We start from the raw sequence: 18669 nt of genomic DNA on the forward strand, positions 1-18669 counted from the left end.
TTATAATATTATTATAATATAATATTATATGATAATATAATAATATTAGAGTTATTAATATAATTATGATATTATTTGTTACAATATTACTATTATATTATATTATATTACGAGTCTGAATTTTAGATTGGGAAGATTGTAAATTTTAAATTTCATTAGGGGTATTATGAAAGTTTCATTAATTGTACTATGTTGATTCTCGCACAATTTAAAAGTTAAAGTTGTTTTTAAGCTGCTTCTGATTTTAGCTATAAATTCTTAAAATTTTTTTCAAAAAGCACTTTTAAAGAGATTTACTAAATACTAAAATCAGCTTCTACTTCAAACATAAGCTGATTTTGGAAAGAAAAAGCAATACCAAACTAAGCCAATATTTTATCCTAATCCATGCTTCCATTTTCAATTATTGCCTCACATTCTCACCTTTGTTGGGGCGGATCGTCAAGAGACTCTATCCCGGCGCGGAATACTGTCCTATCTATTTATCATATGTATTATGATATAAAATGGAATATAGAGATAATTAAAAACACAAATATAGTTTACCATTTTTATAAAATCTACTTTTTATTTTTGAGAACTATATCCGCACGTATTTGATATTTGATTTCAATTTCGACCCTTTGGCGGATTTGGATCAAAATTAATTACTGAAAAGACTATTTTGCCTAAAGAGCATTAAGAAGGACTTCTAAGGGACATGTAAAGGACTTATAAATTTATTCCAAAAATAAGTTTCCGAGAATTACAAATAAAAAAAAAATCATCAAAACCCGTATTAATTTGACCCAAAATCAAAGGATTATGGCTGATTTCAGACAGACAATAATTCACCATCTCAGTAAAGAAAAACAACAATATAGACCCTGATCTAGGTTGAGTTAATTCTTTGCGCCATTGTACATTACAATTGGGTTTGTTTGAGCCTCAAACTTCATTTTGAAAAGAGGGAACATCTCCTTAGGCTTGTGTTTAATTTTTGGTTTCAATTCTGGTGTGTGGGTAGGTTTATAGACATTAAAACCCAAAACCAAGTCGGGAAACATAGCTGAAAAGGGGTAGTTGTGAGATTTAAAATGTGTTCCCTTGTCAACGGGTGAAATTGAAATTAAAATGCCATGCAAAGGGTGTGGATGTAATTTCAAAAACTATAAATGGAGTTTTATAAAAATGAAATTACGAGGTAATTTATGTAATTATCTCGACAAATATAATAATTGATCACTAAAGGCTTCATCACTAAATTATACTGGGATAAGCTCTAATAATAACAATACAAAACCCCCAAAAAAAAAATACATATGAAAATAAAAATATTTGTAGACTAACTCTTTTCTCTTTTGTTATCTATTATTTTATTTTAATCATTTTAATAAAAAATGATTCTTAATTTATTTACTTTCATATTATTATTATTGTCAGGGAAAATTTAGTGAAACCTTCCATGATCAATTATTTTATATTTGTTGAGAAAATTATATAAATCATCTCGTTGTAGGGATTTCCTCAACTTGTTGGGCCTAGCCCACGCATTATGACAACTAATATGATGATTGTTTTTAATAAAAAGTAAAAATGATTATTTTGAGAATTATGTTAGAATTGATTTTGATATTACGTTTAATTAATTTTTTAAAAAATTATTTTGAGTATAATAAAAAAATAAAATGTATTTATTAATTAATATATTATAATATTATTAATAAATATTAAAATATAAAAACAGAAAAGTAAAAATAACTTTCAACTGTTTTTTAATTTTTTTAAAAAACTATTATTATTTTTATTTTCATTTTCATTTTAAAAATATTTATTAAATAAACGTTATTTTATTTTTATTATTTTTACGTAAAAACCGTTTTTAAAAAAAGCTTCTAAATACAGGCCTTTTAAGTTCACTTCCACTCCTTTGAGTAACGGAAAAAAAATCATTGTTGAGGTGAATAGACCTGCTCTACCTACCCCATATCGTTTGTCGTTTTGTACTCTAGTGTTATTTTAACCAAACAATTTAATTTTACCTTGTTGATATCGAAATGTTGACTCAGTTGCTTGCCGTAATATATCTGCCGCATCAGAGTTAATAAAGAATGACATCTGCAATGGTGGATTTGATGATTCACGGACAGCCTCTATAAATCTCTCTGCAACCTGTTGTATATATATAGGGAAAAAGAAAAAAAAAATGAAGAATTAATTATGGAGCAATTCTTAAAGATGCAAAATGCTTTTGATACTATATATGTTTTCTATTCAATAAAAGAACGCTAAGTAACTGATGAAAAATTTGTAAGCTGCAATTAATTAAGAACTCACACCAGGCTAATTCTTTAACATTCACAAAACCGTCGTCTATTGTGCGGCACGGAAATCTAAAAAACGGAGATTTTTATACCGTATGTGTCAAGCACCATAGACGACGGTTTCTTACAAAACCGTCGTTAAACATACGACTTCTTAAAGATTCAGAGTTATTATGTCACGTTAATATTTGAGCATATATATATATATATAATTATTAGAATAATTTTATGATTTCTTGTATAAAAAGAAAGTAGGACAAAAAATATTGGCATACCACTTTGGGAGTTAATTCTCCAGATGTATAGGCTCTTGAATAATCTAGTATGGTCCATCGTCGAAAAGAAGCGGTTACACCTTCTGATATATTTTTAAAGGACATTCGCATGCAATTAACTGCTTCTTCAACTTTTTCTTGTGGAGATAAATCATACTCTATGCATTTCACCTCTTGTTCTTTGACATCTGTCTTAACAAATTAGCACAATATTCAGATTAAAAAAATATATTATTCAAAATGTTTGAAAAAATTCCTTATCTTTTCTGAAGTTTTATGTTTTTAATTTATGGTTTTTTGTGTTTTTTAAATGTTTAAAATATTTTTTTAGAAATTATTTTAAAGTATTTTTTCTCCTCTTGCCCCATTTTTGTTGTCCTTACAATGCACGAGCGATCAAATTTAAATAAAATTTTTGAATTTTAAGGTTATATACCTTTGTAGTTTTTAAAAACATAAAAAGCAATTGAGAAAATCTTAAAACTGAGAGTTTCATTTTTGTAATTAACCTTTTCAATAATAAATGTCACGTGTCATAATATGCATACATGTCACGTGATAATTGTGTGATAATGTGTTTGATCTTCTTCAAAATTTAAGACATAAGATCTTCACTATTTTCAAAAAAATGAGAGGTAACAAAACTTAGGGCTCGTTTAGTTCGCTGATTTGAGTTTTTAATTCGAGTTGAAATGTGACTATGTGAGAGCTTTTTACTGTAGCAAAAAAGTTAGATGTGACTGTTTCTAAGAGCTTTTTACTGTAGTAAAACTCGAATCGGTAAATAAATAGGGCCTTAATTGCTTATAGTACGATTATACGAATGTCCATGGCCTTAATCATTCGGTATCACATTTTGTAGTGTTATGTAGTGGGACCATGTATATTCTAATCAACAGCTCAGAAACTAGACAATTTTGTCACATATGCTCTTTACTATATGTGTTCTTTCATTAAAAAGCTCTAAAGAGCAAAATGCGAAATAATACTGCAAACAATATATAGAAGCCATACATTAATCATACACATGTTGGTAGGGTCCACATATTTTCCTAAGGGGACTAATATTATTCATAAGGGGGGCTTCCAAATACGGAGATACCAATTGATCACTAAACTGAAAACTCAACGCCATATTCACTATAATATATCCTGTAAAGTTACTCTTTTATCCCCCTTTTTTACAAACTTTAAATCTACTATGGTATAAATTATTGTCATTTTGCATTATTTGAAAAGTTGGGTCATAAGGACATATATCTCATCTATGCTAAATCGAAAAACTTATTATACTAATTAATTATTAATTTGCAAAGAATTAGTGGAAATGGTGAGAAAGTAGACCTTCAAAAGGATGTAATGGAGTGTAGATTGGTGGCTCTTCCAGCTCTGCATCTGTTATAAGCTGCATAATATGAAGAGATTCGAAAAATATATACTTGAATGTGTTAAAATGGCTCAATAAATTATTATTCAATACATATAAATTTATATATATATATATATGTTTACATTTATATGCACATGCATGCACGAAAGGAAAATTAAAAGCTTTGTATAATAGGAAAGAAACTGAAACATCATTGTGAAAGGTGGGGTTTTCCATTTTCTAATACAAGGTACATACCGTGCATACCTATCATGTTTGAAAACGCTACATAACCTCCTCAGTACCATTCAAATAAACTTTTGTTTATGAGTTGATATGTGTCCGTGAGTCTTATAGAGGCCGTTCACTTCGTATATCACATTCGAGTAAGTTTAATTTGAGTATGAAATTAGACTGAGTTATATATTTATTAAACGCAACTCGAATTTCAAACTCGAGTAATAACTCGAGTTGGTGAGTTTCACTCACCTCTTATTTTCCCATTACTTAAGTTTAGTTCTACAGTGTGGATTGTCTCTGCAGAAAAGGACACTTCTTTGTAATTAGAGTTTGGCTTTAGTACAAGTGAACACAAAACTCAAGTTTTAAATGTCAAATCAATCTCCTCCTAAACACTTAACTCAAAGTCCAAATTACACTCAAATTTTTTACAACTCAAATCCACTTTCTTAACTCGAATCAACAAATTTGAGTTAGTGAAGTGAACACGCTTAGGGCCCATTCACTTCGCTGATTTGAGTTTGTAATTCGAGTTGAGATGTGATTTTATGTGAGACCTTTTTACTGTAGCAAAAAAGTTAGATGTGACTATTTCTGAGAACTTTTTACTGTAGCAAAACTCAAATTCTAAACTCGAATCGGTGAAATAAACGGGGCCTTAATCCGTTCATTTCGTTAGTTTTGTTATAGTGTTTTTCTCATAAAAATTTAAATTTAATTTTTTTATTATAATATTTTCTCTCATATGAATTCACTTTTAAACTTAAGTTCTTAATTAGAACGAACAAAATGAAGGAAGATTTAATTTTTTTTATTATTTTTTTTAAGAAAAAAGAGCTGAACAAGAAACCTTTAGTTCATTAAAATTTGACTCATATATGGGGGTTAAAACTACTCCCTTCTATTGTTTAGGATGGTTACTAAAAGCTAAATTCTATCGGTTATTGATATTCTAATGATCAGGTCTCACGCATTTACCTCCTGATCAAAGGTTCTTAGCTACCGCTTAGTTTTTTTTTAAATAATAATAATAGTAATAATAAATATTAAAAAAACAAGATGATGATCTTCAATAATTTCTTACGCATACCGCTAATCATATTGTTCTTTTCCCTTCTTCTCACTTAGCTCCTCTGTAGGTTTATGATTATGGTCTTTTAGATTTGATTTTTTTTTCCTACCAAAATTTGTTTTCTGGTCATGCGCAGCTCTTACCGACCTAGTCGTTCATTAATTACGCCTCGTCTAGCTTGTTTGATTAAATGAATAATACAAACTTTTTCCGGTAAGACTTCTTTATGAAAGAATCAATTTTTAACCGTTAAATTTAATTAAGATCACATTAAATTAAAAAATATACAGAAAAGATAATTTTTAATATAGATCTCACAATTGAAAGTGAAAAATTTACAGATTTCTTGAATAAATAATTGAAGCACACTTATTTTCTACTCCAACATTATTACCCAAATCATCCATTATGTCTTATCTACCCGTCTAACTTATTTTACACGATGGGATGTCATGATTTGTCATCTTTATCACCACACACACATTTTTTTTTTTAATCCACCACACACACATGTTTATAGGACAAATTTTGTTTTTTCACTTTGAACCTTAAAACATAACTTGTGTTCCCGCATACTAGAAACCGTAACAAATCTAATCCTTGGACTCGTAAGTTTATGGACGGAAATTGGGGGTATTTATGTAATTCCATTTTTTTTTTTTTGATTTTATGACAGCAGAGTGGTAGAGTCAAAAGTTTAGCTTCTTCCAGTTTCACTTTTTTTTTTTTCCTTTTCCTGCTGTAATTCTTCCTTTTTGACTTGATTCATTAAGTAAACATGTAATTATTATTGGAGGACCAATTTTTTAGTTATAAAATTTATTCTCAACTGAATGCGGACATATCATTGATGCATAACATATAGGCTATGGCTTTATAAGTACTATTTAAACTCACAAAATTATAAGATTACTTGCATTTTTTTTTTTTTTAAGGTATGGTTACTTGCATTTCAAGTATAAACAAAAGTGATTACTAACTAAATAGTGTAACTGAGAAAAAAAAAATATAAAGAAGTCCAATGATTAATAAAATATGCACCGTGGATGCAATTATTGATATATTGTGGGAAATGCTCTGCAAAATTTTAGTTATAAAAACTAAAATAAATAAATAAATAAATAAGTTTTCTTGGAATTACTTAAACAACAAGGCTTCTCTATTATGGACCTCTTTAACCCGTACTTTGAAGGAAACGCTTTATAATAACATGGTACGTATAAGAAAAAAAATCAACTTTTTTCTTTTTCTTTTTCTTTTTTTTTTTTTAGCTAAAGAGATGGAAAACAAAAATGGGATGTTTTCAAAGAACTCATATGTTGATCAAATGTTTCTCTTCAAGAGTAAAAGATAAAATAAAATGACATTAGAAAACAAGAAGAGTCCTTTGTGCTTACCTTATGAATTAGATTGTTTCCCTTCAATACGTACAACAACAACGTCCCCAAGATTCGAGACTCCAAAAACCACGCAAAAACTTTCACCAGAAATCCAGCCATGCGAGGAGCTACCACACACAAAAACATAAAACTAATAAAGCCTCGTTCGCTTCGCAGATTCAAATTATTTTTCGATATTTTGTATCAAACAATCATATAATTAATGGCTTAATTCCAATCGTCCGTTCTATGACCAAACCAAATACAAGAACAGGGTTTAGTACTCCAAATTTTCTGTTCAAATAAAGGAGATAAAAACGAAGAAAAAAGAAGAGCGAATTATGAGAAACAGAAAACAAAATACAAGGAAAAAGGGAAATGGGTGATAGATTTTGAACCTTTGACATTGGCTCGTAGATAAAATTCTGAGCTATCATTGGACAAGTCGACTTCATTTGCAGGCTTATAGACGACATTTTGATCAGTTTTGAACAAACCCATTATCTGGTTTTCGCCAAAAATGAAGAGCTTTCAAACAAGGAGAGGCCAAGGGAATATATTTATGTAACAAAGAGGGTGAAGAAGACAAAATTAATAGTAAAAAAAAGGGTACAATAGTGTGTATGTGTACACACACACACACACACACACATATATATATATATATATATATTTCTATATATATAAAAGAAGGACAAGGCAAAATTAAGTGTTATTATTAGGGATAAGGGTGGGGAAGGTTAGAGACAGCGACGGCCTTTGTGTTGATATTGTGCGTAGTGGGAAGGAATCATTTTGAAGGGATTCTTGAATTTGATAGAGGAAACCAAAGTTTTGTTTTGATTATAATTTATTTTTTTTCAGCTTCATCCATTTGTTTCTTTATTGGGTTACTTGATAGAGATATCAAGGTATTTTACTATTTCTATTTCTAAAGCTAATTAATGTGGTTTAGTATTTGGGTGATTCTACCTGATCTCTTGACTCTTCAAAGTTCTTTTTTTTTTTCTTTACCAAAATATCCATTTCATTTTCGTAAAAATATCAATATTTACGGAAATTTTTGTAGAAATTTCATAATATTTTGTGAAAAAGATAATAAATCTTTATTTCCATATCAGTACTTATAAAATACAGAAATTTTGATAAAAATGTAGATTTTATTTATCCTTGGTGGTCAATGTAACAGTCAATACAACAAGAATTAGGGACAGACCCAGCTAGGTGCATGCCCCACTCTTTTTAGTTTTTTCTTCTATTATTCAGCATTTTACATTGGAAAACTGTCATTTTACCTCCTATTTCCCCTCATTTTAATTATTTTGAATTATTTTATCACTCTTCTTATATTTGTGTTCTATTAATAATACTTAATTTTCACATAATTTTTAATTTATGAAGAAGATATACATCTAGTGCCCTAAACACCTTATAAATCATATTTTATAAAATAGAAGGTATTTAAGCTATTTCTTATTTGGACAAGATTTTAATTTAATATAATGTTGTATTTAGCATCTGCGAACAAAAATGAGCCACAAGACTTTTGGCCATAACAAACAGAAAATGAAAATCGTTTTTTATTCATTCATGTTAATTAGGCAATCAATGAATGTATTTTTATTTGTTTGTCATACTTTTCTGATTATTTTAGGCATTTTCAAATAAATTTCCCTCTCATATAAAGCATATATAAACAATTAAATATTTGTTGATTTACATGGTAATTAAGCTTCCACTGTAACTTTTAAACTCAATGTACTGCCCATCCTATCAGTAATTTGTATTTTAAGACACAACACTAAAGAATTTTCCTCCTTTCAAATAATAAGTAAATAATTATGTACTTTGTTTATTCAATGAAAGAAAATGATATATCTCATTATCATCTTCGACCACGTTTCTTTTTTTATTTCCCTTCTGATCGTGAATCATATTATTTATTGTCATACATGCACTGCAAATAAGATGTCTAGCTACAACTTGGTCCCGCGAAAGGTAATTTTAGGCAAAAGAAGGAAGAAGTGCGTTTAACTATTGAAAAATATTTGGGTTAAAAATGATTCTATTTTATAGGACCTATGTTTTAATAGCGTATGGTGCTTAATATTATTGTCTAACGATTTACACATCTAATTATTATGATATTGACTTTTTTAAACCTAAGCTCGTACGCTTTTGTTTTTAGACTTTACTCCAGTAGGTCTTATACCATTAAGAGATGATGTCATTCTTTATAAACACTCATAATTTTATCTAAGTGATGTGTGACTGCACAACTTACCTTATTTTAGCCGTTTTACCTCAAGAGATAGATGGCAGTTACTGTCGGAGAAGCTAAATATGGCCGACCCTTTTTGTTTTTTAAAAATAAGGTTCAAAAAATTTGTGATTTTCTCATTTTATCTCATTGAGATTCGGTTTTCACATGTATGTTCTCACAACCTCACTTTTTCTATTTTCTTATATGCATATTTTTTAAAAAATAAAAAATAATATATGCCCACACTAAATGTGCTTCTCAGCATCACCAGTATCATATTAATATAACATTATTCAATTACAATCTAAGATATATATTAGCTAGGTGTATTTAGTAACTTCTAAATAATAATAATAATAATAAGTGTAGCAGATTAGAAGTGTTTATGTTGTAATAGAAAGACACTGACTATTTGAAATCTGACTGTGTAATATCAATTAAATGTCATCCTTAATTAAATTGAGAATGCGACGGAAAGTTTTATAATTTGCTAAAGTCAACATGGTAATAAAGTAAACACAACAAATTGTCACGATTTGGTAAAAAGAAGACGTTGGTCTGAGTTTCCTAGGTAGAAAAAGAAAATAATTTACTCACACATTTCATATCTGAGCACCTTTTTCTGGTGGGTACACCAAAACCTAACCAAAATGATTAACTTTTGCTTAATTTAGCTTGTTGAACAAAAGAAAAAAAAAAACTCTAAATTATAATGGAAACTTAACTGCTACACCAAAAAGTGTAATTAATAAAATTAAATGTGGGACTGTCAAGTGAACATGTTAGAATTTCCAATCCAACTCATCTAACAACCTGTCAATATCATCAGGAACTACGTTTTGAAAATGGTGGAATCTCCATATATATGCTTCATTTGATTCCTTAGTTTTTTACTATTAGCGTTTTCATGGTGGATATTGGAAATGCAACCAACCAATAATATGTGGCATCATCTTGTTGGATTGAAAAAAAAAAAAAAAACTAACTTTTATATTGCTCTTTAGTATTACATTGAGAACCATGTGAATTGTGACGTGAGAAAATACTTTATTAGTTACGTTAAGGCCTGTGCGCAAGATAAGATAATATAGTTTTAGGGTAATGGTGGGAATGTATAAGAAACTATAGGATTAGATTTTAGTTTAATTCAATCCCATGTTGGTGTCGTGTTATTAGGATAAGGTATTTTTGTAAAAAAATTTAAAATTTATGATTAAATTGTATTTTTGTCAAACCTTAAGGGGCAAAAATATAATTTTTGAAATATTTTACTTATATAAAAATTAAAATTTGACCTCTTAACTTTTGAAAAATTATAATTAGACCTTAAAGTTTTTTAAAATTATTAATAGGTCCCTAGTGTTTTTCACAATGTGCTTTAGTCAAAAGTTATCACATGCTTTAATAGGGGATAGCAACATCCCCTTCAAGGAGATTTGATAGATTTATCCAATTCAGTCCTTTAAAAATGTTCCCCAAACATAATATTAAAACTTAATCTTATTCAGTGCTCCCTAATCTTGCACACCAAACGAGCCGAATATAATTAGATTTTATAAAATTTTGTTAAATTATTATACTTTATAAATAAATATATATATATATATATAAATCAAGATATGTATATATATTGTTTCCTTAATTTAATATCCAAACCACATTTTTTTTTTGGATCTTTGGCCCACACATTTAACTTTACCCTTTAATTCGAGTACACGGAGCCGTCATACTAGAGGGAAGAAAAGATTGACAAGCTCGCTGCAAATATTAAGCTGAAGCTTAAGAAATAAATTATAGAATGAAAAAAAAAAAAAAAAAAGATTACGAGATTTCATGATTCTCTTTATATTTATCTCATGAGACTTTCTTTGTAGTCTTTATAAAAATAAACTACAGGTAATCTCTTACATTTCAATCGTTAGATTTATATCAAAATTTATTTAATCTGTATACTTATTCAATTTAATGTAATTTTAATCGGTTAAAAATTAGAACTACTAATAGGGTAAATTACCGGAAAAACTCCCTTATCTCACTCAATATAGTGTTGTGTGCAGAGTAAAATAAACACGAATCACACTTCATTTAAAAATAAAAATAAACAAAAATTTGTAAGGAGGTTGATATTGTAAAGCGAAAGTTAAGAAAGTTTGATTTCAACATACTTCTTTCTTTCTTCGTGATTCCTTATAGACTCATAAATATAACAAAATACAAAAAAAAAAAAAAAAGGTTGAATTCAGCTTTGTTCCGAAAAGTCCAATGATAAAGATAATTAGACAATGGTGAAGAAGAAGATAGACCACAATGTTCTATCACTGGTGTTCTTCGTCTTGGGTCTACAATTGGTTTCGCCGGTTGCAGGTAAAGAGATCAAGATCAATAAGGTCAATTTAATCTTTTTATTCTCCTAGGTGGTATATTACAAGCCCTCCCACATAATTGATCAATCTTTTAATGGTCTACTTCTTGCTGACCCTTTTTTTTCGTGTTTTACTTATATTAAAGATCAAAGATTTTGGTGCCACAGTACTTCAAATTTTCAGTATTGCAGGAGTTTGGTCAATGCACCTTTTTTTTCCAATTAGTTTTTTAGTTATTGTTTCTTTCTTTCTTTCTCTTTTTTTTTTTTTAGTTTTTGTTCTTTGTTATATATTTGACCGTGAATAATGAAAATTGAACAACCGTAATCACGCTTGCTTGCATTGTATTTGTATGATAACTTTAAAATTTACCGAAATATTGCCTAATCATGTTAAAGTTGCATTTCTAAAAGTGCAAGTTATTATACGCAAATATCTTTGTTTAGTTTAATTAAGGTTTAATGATCAATTTTGGACTAATTCATCAATGTATCCTCGTCATTTTAGGATGTGTCACATTTTCATAAAATCACACTCACTGATTTCTATACTCTATCGTAACGTCTTGGCACCAGTCACTGAAATAACTGGTTGGTTGTGACTAATAATCTAGCAAGCAGGATAAGTGGTCAAACCACCGCTGGTGACTGTAAAAACCACTGCCAAATTCTCAATGGTTACCTACCAGGTTACTTCATCAACAAGTTTAAGGGATGTATTATATTTTTGAGGCGAAATAATAATAATAATAATTATTATTATAATAATAATAATTATTATTATTATTATTATTATACGAACAATAATAATAAAATTGTTATTTTTTCACTTTACAAGTAAATATGAGTAGGTAAAAAACGATAGGATCACTTTACAATAAGGAACCCTAATATTAGTGTGTATTTCTAAATATGACATTAAAATGAAAAATAATCTAAAATTAACAAATTTTAATACAAATCAGATGGTCTACAATGACTCTACTGGCTATGATAGAATATTTTCTTCATATCATATTTCAAAATTCTCCGAAACAATTGTTCTTTGCTCTTAGGAAAATTTTTAAAAATACAATTCTCAAAGACTTAGATATTTTTTTTTCTTTTCATTTCATAAGCTCCAATATTCTTATCTTAGGTGAGATTAGGAAGTCAACTGCCGAAGGTGTTGGAAAAAACGGTATCGAGTGTGCAGCAGAATTTTAAAAAATTTAATCAACGTCAAAGCCAACCAAGAACATGTTCATGATGCTATATAACATAAATACTAAAGATCTAAATCATACCTTTTGAGATTTAGGAAACTGCACGTCTGACTAATCAAAGCGTTTCAAACAGCGACCGGAAGAGCCTCAACCAGCTGGTCTTATTTGCTATTCTCGTTTTCACAATTGGAGTGCAGGTAGGCACACGTCGTTCAATATCCCTTTGGTATTCTTGAACTCCTTCCAACCACAAGAGAGCCAAAGGAAAAATCATTCTTGAGAATTAAACAATTTTTCCTCTCAGGAATCTTTTGTCAATAGCCTCCAAAAAGTCTCTCAAGTGATCTAATGAATAATGTGACTTACTGAGCTATTTATAGTGTTTAGGAAGTCATACTTCTATAACAATTAGGTTTCCCAAAGCTTATCTCACATACAGAGTTGGTTTTGCCACGTCAGTACGCGCTACGCGTTACAACCGGTCGACCGGTGACAGAGACGTTATAACTTACCGGTCGACATGTTCTTCACGAACCGGTCGACCTGTCTTCATGAACTGGTCGACCTGTCCGGTTGACCTGTCTGCATTGACAAAAGTTGTTTTCCTAGTTCTTCAACACGGGAAACTTGTACAGAGCCTCAGTTTTGATTCAAGCAACCCAATAGAGAAAGTGCCTGATCAAAACAATCATATAATAGTCTTCCCATATTAAACAACTCTTAAAACAATAATTCAACCAATTTATCTAGAATTAATTTAACAATTAATTCACCCGATAAATCACTCATGAATTAATTAACCAATCTCCTATTAACTTTGAACCTCTTTTACGGAAATAACACAAGTTACCAATATGTAAGAAATACACCGTATCATTACAGGAAATTATGTGAGCTAGTATAGGGACCCGATGGACATATATAAATCAAGCTCCTATAATCACAACGCTACTTGTAAATTAACAAGTCTGTCTCATGATTATAAAACTCTAGCGCTACTCCACTAAAAGCCTAGAGCTGCACTCTCGATTTATATAGCGTATTTACAAAGCTCTGAGTAGCTCTCGTCCATGACTCAATATATTAGTGCATCATCCCCATAGGATATCCATAATCGACTTGAGGTCAAGTTCCGTTTTACCTTCCCGATTACATTTATCTTATGTTCCATTATCACACCATCAGAAAACCACTATTCGTACAATTACAAACAGTAAACTATTAGATAACACAGAGTAGTCTAATGGCCGAGCGCTCGTATTTTTCAATCCACTGATAATGCATAAGAGGATATCATTGACTCTTTATAGGAGCTATGGATTCCACTATCTATGAATAACGAATCTACGCATACACGAGTCATACCCATAATGTACTGGTAAGCATACCTATACATAATGTCAGGATGTCTCCCTTTAGTACATCAAAGGATACAAGTCAAGCATACGGGTTCATTATCCATCTCAGGATTAAGATGACAACATATAATTCGTCAAAAGTAAGTTGTTTTATTTAAACAGAATTATTAATTAAAACAATTCAACTTTGGTCTAATCCAATATAGATTTCACCATTAGAAACTATATCAATGTCTCCACCCATGGAGTCCCACCTCTGACGACCAAGACAAGCAATCTCCGTTAGGAAGTAGACAACATAACAATCTTAACATCAATAAAACGCCCAACTTTATTCCCTCGATTGTGGATCATATGATTTAGACTATCATCTTTAGATTTTTGTCTTCCGCATGTTCTTCACATTACATACATGACCTAAAGATTTAGAATGACAGTCTAAGACTTTCAGATTGCTTATCATACATTTAACTAATATGAACATAAAGAGGACAATACATAGATATATGAAATAAATAAATCTTTATTAATAGTCAAAACATCTCAAAGAATATCGTTACATTTATTCCTAAGGGCATAAACGCTAACAGAAGGTAGCTAATCACATTATTAAAAACTTAAGTTTTTAGTTCTCTTCCTATTATGCTATGTATTTCGGCTCTTGTTGGCTTGTTTGTTAGGTATGTAATAACACATTTTAATGCTTTCTGAATTTTGTAAGTTTATTTTTAGGAAAAAATTAGAAATATCACTCAATATGGTGAAAAATATTATTTACATCACTACACTTAAAAATAAATAATTGCCATCAACGAATAAAGAGAAAAATAAAAGGCCACAATGACACTCAATTATTTAAAATGACATAAATAATAAGTTTGCACAAAACCACAGGATAGCAATGATGTGGATGTGGGGTGACTTCTCGCCAACCCGCCCCGCGAATAGAAACACTCATCATGCCCGTCCCATGAACCCGCATAAGATGATAGGTTATGGGGCGGATTTTCTATCATGAGTTCAGAATATTTGCGGTGCCCTATTTACCCGATTAATTATTTTCATTGTAAAATAAATAAATAAACAACACAAACATATAAAACATTAACTTAAAAATAAAATAAAGATAGTTTTAAATTTTCATACGCCTATTACATAAAATTATATATTATAGCATATTATACATAATATATCTAAATTAAAAATATGATATAATTAAAGGAAGTGGGTAAACCAAAAATAGAGTAGAAAACCTCTAAATGTGTCTCTGTCTCATGACAGGTTAAAATTTTAACTTGTTTACAATCCAGATCTATTTAAAAAGTCGACGGAATATGACACATAGTTCATGTTTGTTTCTAAAACGATATTAGATAAAAATGTAACGGAAGTGAGTTGGTATGAATCGTGTAAAATAAGATTTTTTGAAAACTTTTAGCGATTCTCTATATATTATATTAATTTACACGATATTAATAAATAATCAAATTATTTATTTTACTAAGTTGAAGCAATTATATCGATAACTAGAGTTCTTCGGCCACGAATAACAATCCTTGCTCCAAAGATCACTACTACATACAGTGGATAAGACGACGGCTAAAAACCATCATTAAAAGATACAATGACGGTTTGACAAACTGTCATCATATCCAAAGTTGTTAAATGTCTAAAACATACGATGACAGTTTTTATCCGTCGTCTAATATATGTGTGAAACACTGCAAGGTTTCGTAAAAAGCACATTAGACGATGAGTTTTTCAAAAATTGTTGTCTAATGTGACACGTTTGACGACGGTTTTTTCAAATATCGTCGTCTAATGTGCTACTTTTAACAACGATTTTTAGAAAACTCGTCATCAAAAGTCTTAAATTTTTTTTTAAAATTATATTAACGCAAAACTATGTTTCTTTAATTATTCAAATAACATCTTCATCAAAATATTATTCACAAAACATATTTCGTAAAGTCAACGAAACAAACTAAAAAGGTAAAAGAAGCTTATTTCAAATACTCTTCAAATATATTAAATTAAATATTCTAAAAAAGACTTAACAAAGTTTCGCAAAAAATTAAATAACACTAACAAAAAAAATCATAATACAAAGTATAAATCTAAACAAGAAAACTTGATTACGACAATAAAATCTTCAAGTGTTCTAAATTTACTTCGATTCTGGCGGTTATGATGAACATGGTCATTTAGGTTGAGCAGTGACGGCGAATGGTGACAACAATAGCAACGAAGATGACGGTAGCTATGGTTTAAAGATTGAAAAGTTTGTGGAAAAGATGAAGTCCATTTGGAGGAACAACAACTTCAAGGCATGGGAGGACAATGAATTAGACATAATTGGGAAGAGGAAAAGAAAGAGAGAAATAACTTAGAGAGAGGGAACTTAGAGAGAAGGAATTTGATAGAAAACTTTAGAGTTTGTATAATAAGGGAGATGGAAGAGAGTGTTCGAATTATAAAGGATGAAAGAAAATTTGAAAAATTTTGTAAAAAAGAATAAGCGGGAAAAAGTGTGCCATTTTTTTGACATTAGACGACAGTTTAAAAAACTGTTGTCTAATATACCACATTAGACGACGTCATCTAATGTGTGCGTATAGATTTTTGAAACATGAAAATCTCCATTCCACATTTTTAAGTACATTAGACGATAGTTTTCTAATAGACACTAATCTACTATTTGTAGTAGTGGATCTTCAAAACCTGAATCTTCCTCGTCTATTCCTAGATACATGTAAGACAAAGTGTGTGGGCACTCTTCTAGAATTAACGGGAAGAATCACTTAACTAATTCCTCTCCACCTTAAACCAACACATAAACAAAGCGGGACTGAGAATGGAAGAACTTTTCTTCTCTTTTCTTTATGGGAAATGTGGCCGCTATATGATTTTTAGAGTCAAAATTGTATTCTCTAATTTTTCAATTCTACCTATTTAAAAGATAAGGCTAAGAAAATTGGTGTTTAGCTTAATTTTAAATATCATCTAAAATTAAGAAAAATTCTCATTTAAATTTGAAACAAAATTTCTCTCTCCCGTAGTGTAGAAAATTCAGCCACCATAGAGAATCTCCATGTGGTTGGTGCCCAGCTTAGTCCAGGAGGAAGAGATAAATCTAATTTTATTCTATTGTTTGAATTTTGACAAAAATTCAAATACCTATAAAGTCAAACTTTATTTTTAATAGAATTCTAACTGGACAATTTGTCAAACAAGTAAATGAATACCTTGGAGAGCAAGCAACTAATTCCTAGAGGGATTCTCCCATATGCCTGGCGTGTACAATCATGTGTTCCCACGACATGTGTGTTTCAAAATTATTTATCAAATAATCACATTATTTAATATCTAATTATTTCACAATTAATTATATTTTAGTGATATAATTTAGAAGTTCATAACTCTAAATTCCCATAAATTTATCATGGCTAATGGTTATTACAGATGACAGAGGGACCCATGTACCAATAATTTCAAGTTTCAATAAAATTAATAATCAATTAAACTCTTTAAGCAATTAATTAAATTAATCAATTCTAAAAGTTAAACTACTACAAAATTGGAATTGCACTGTTGAAATTGTAGACATTTTATTTACTTCTAATATAATGAATTATCCATTTAATAGTCAATACATATAGATCAATCCTCCATAAATAATTCATGATTAGAGCTAGGTAGAAATCCGTTAACCTCTCTAATTGCATCTTTATCTTTGAGTATTGTTGATTCTCTAATAAATAATAATCTCATGATCATCATCATAAATTGAGCACTCTTACTACTCAAGACCGAATCCGTACTCAAGAGAAATGGATTCCATCTCATATATTAACATTCTTAGCTACTTACTTCATTTTGTTTCCAAGATGCAAGCAATAGGATTTAGCAATCTCGAAATCCATACCGAATAAGTCAAAAGAAACAAATCCATAAATAGTAGTTTGCCAATAACTCATGATTGAGATCATCTTATATATGACTAACATTAGACTCAATTTGACTTTATATACTTAACTGAAATGATAAGAAATTTAAATTGTGTCTTGTCACTACAATAAAAAAGGCCATTTGCGACGACATTTTTTGCGACGACATTTGTCGTCGCAAATAATAAAATATTTACGACGACATGTCATCGCAATTACTCCCCGTTTAAAAAAATAACCATGTCGTCGCTAATAACCTAAATGTCATCGCAAATAATTTTGGAGCGTAAATTTTAATGGCGCGGATTTTTGCCGCCAAGGTAATCTATTTTTTGCGACGACATTTTCCCTTTATTTGCGACGACTTTATTGTCGCAAATAATTTCATGTTATTTGCGATGACTTTTTCTCTTTGTCGTCGCAAATAATCTTTTCAAGATTTCACCAAAAAACTAAACGTGAGAAAAATGATTATTTGCGACGACATTTTCCATTTATTTGCGACGACTTTAAATAATTTTATGTTATTTGCGACGACTTTTTCTCTTTGTCGTCACAAATAATCTTTTCAAGATTTCACCAAAAACCAAGCGCGGGAATTAATGATTATTTATGACGACATTTAAACTTATTTGCGATGATAATGTTGTCGCAAATAAGTCTGATCTAATATACCCTATCTTCTTCCTCTTCATTTTCTCCCGCTGCTTTCTATCTCTCTCCTACTAAGTCTCTCTCTCTACCTCTTCTTTCCCTCGCCGCCGCCGCTGCTTGTCGCCACCGGCCCTCTTCCCTCTCTCTTCCCTTTCTCTCTCTCTCTTCCCTTCTTCTTCTTCTCTCTCTCTCTCTCTTCCCTTCTCTCTCTTTTCTTCCCCTCTCCGGCCGCCGCCCCGCCC

At 30.0% G+C, this 18669-nt stretch overlaps 1 protein-coding gene across 1 annotated transcript in view; it reads right to left on the reverse strand.

The window, feature by feature from the left end:
* Positions 1-7139, reverse strand: part of LOC21405107 (fatty acid amide hydrolase) — a 16084-nt gene extending 8945 nt beyond the window's left edge. Inside the window, exons 1-5 of the mRNA XM_024175022.1 lie at positions 7037-7139; positions 6657-6766; positions 3923-3983; positions 2579-2766; positions 2022-2151 (exon numbers count right to left, since the gene is read on the reverse strand). Of these exons, the coding sequence (XP_024030790.1) occupies positions 2022-2151; positions 2579-2766; positions 3923-3983; positions 6657-6766; positions 7037-7139 (592 nt within the window). The remainder of the gene's footprint in view (positions 1-2021; positions 2152-2578; positions 2767-3922; positions 3984-6656; positions 6767-7036) is intronic.
* Positions 7140-18669: the final 11530 nt, after the last annotated feature.

This window comes from Morus notabilis, unplaced genomic scaffold (genome assembly GCF_000414095.1).
Source record: "Morus notabilis unplaced genomic scaffold, ASM41409v2 Scaffold16, whole genome shotgun sequence".
NCBI classification, from domain to species: domain Eukaryota; kingdom Viridiplantae; phylum Streptophyta; class Magnoliopsida; order Rosales; family Moraceae; genus Morus; species Morus notabilis.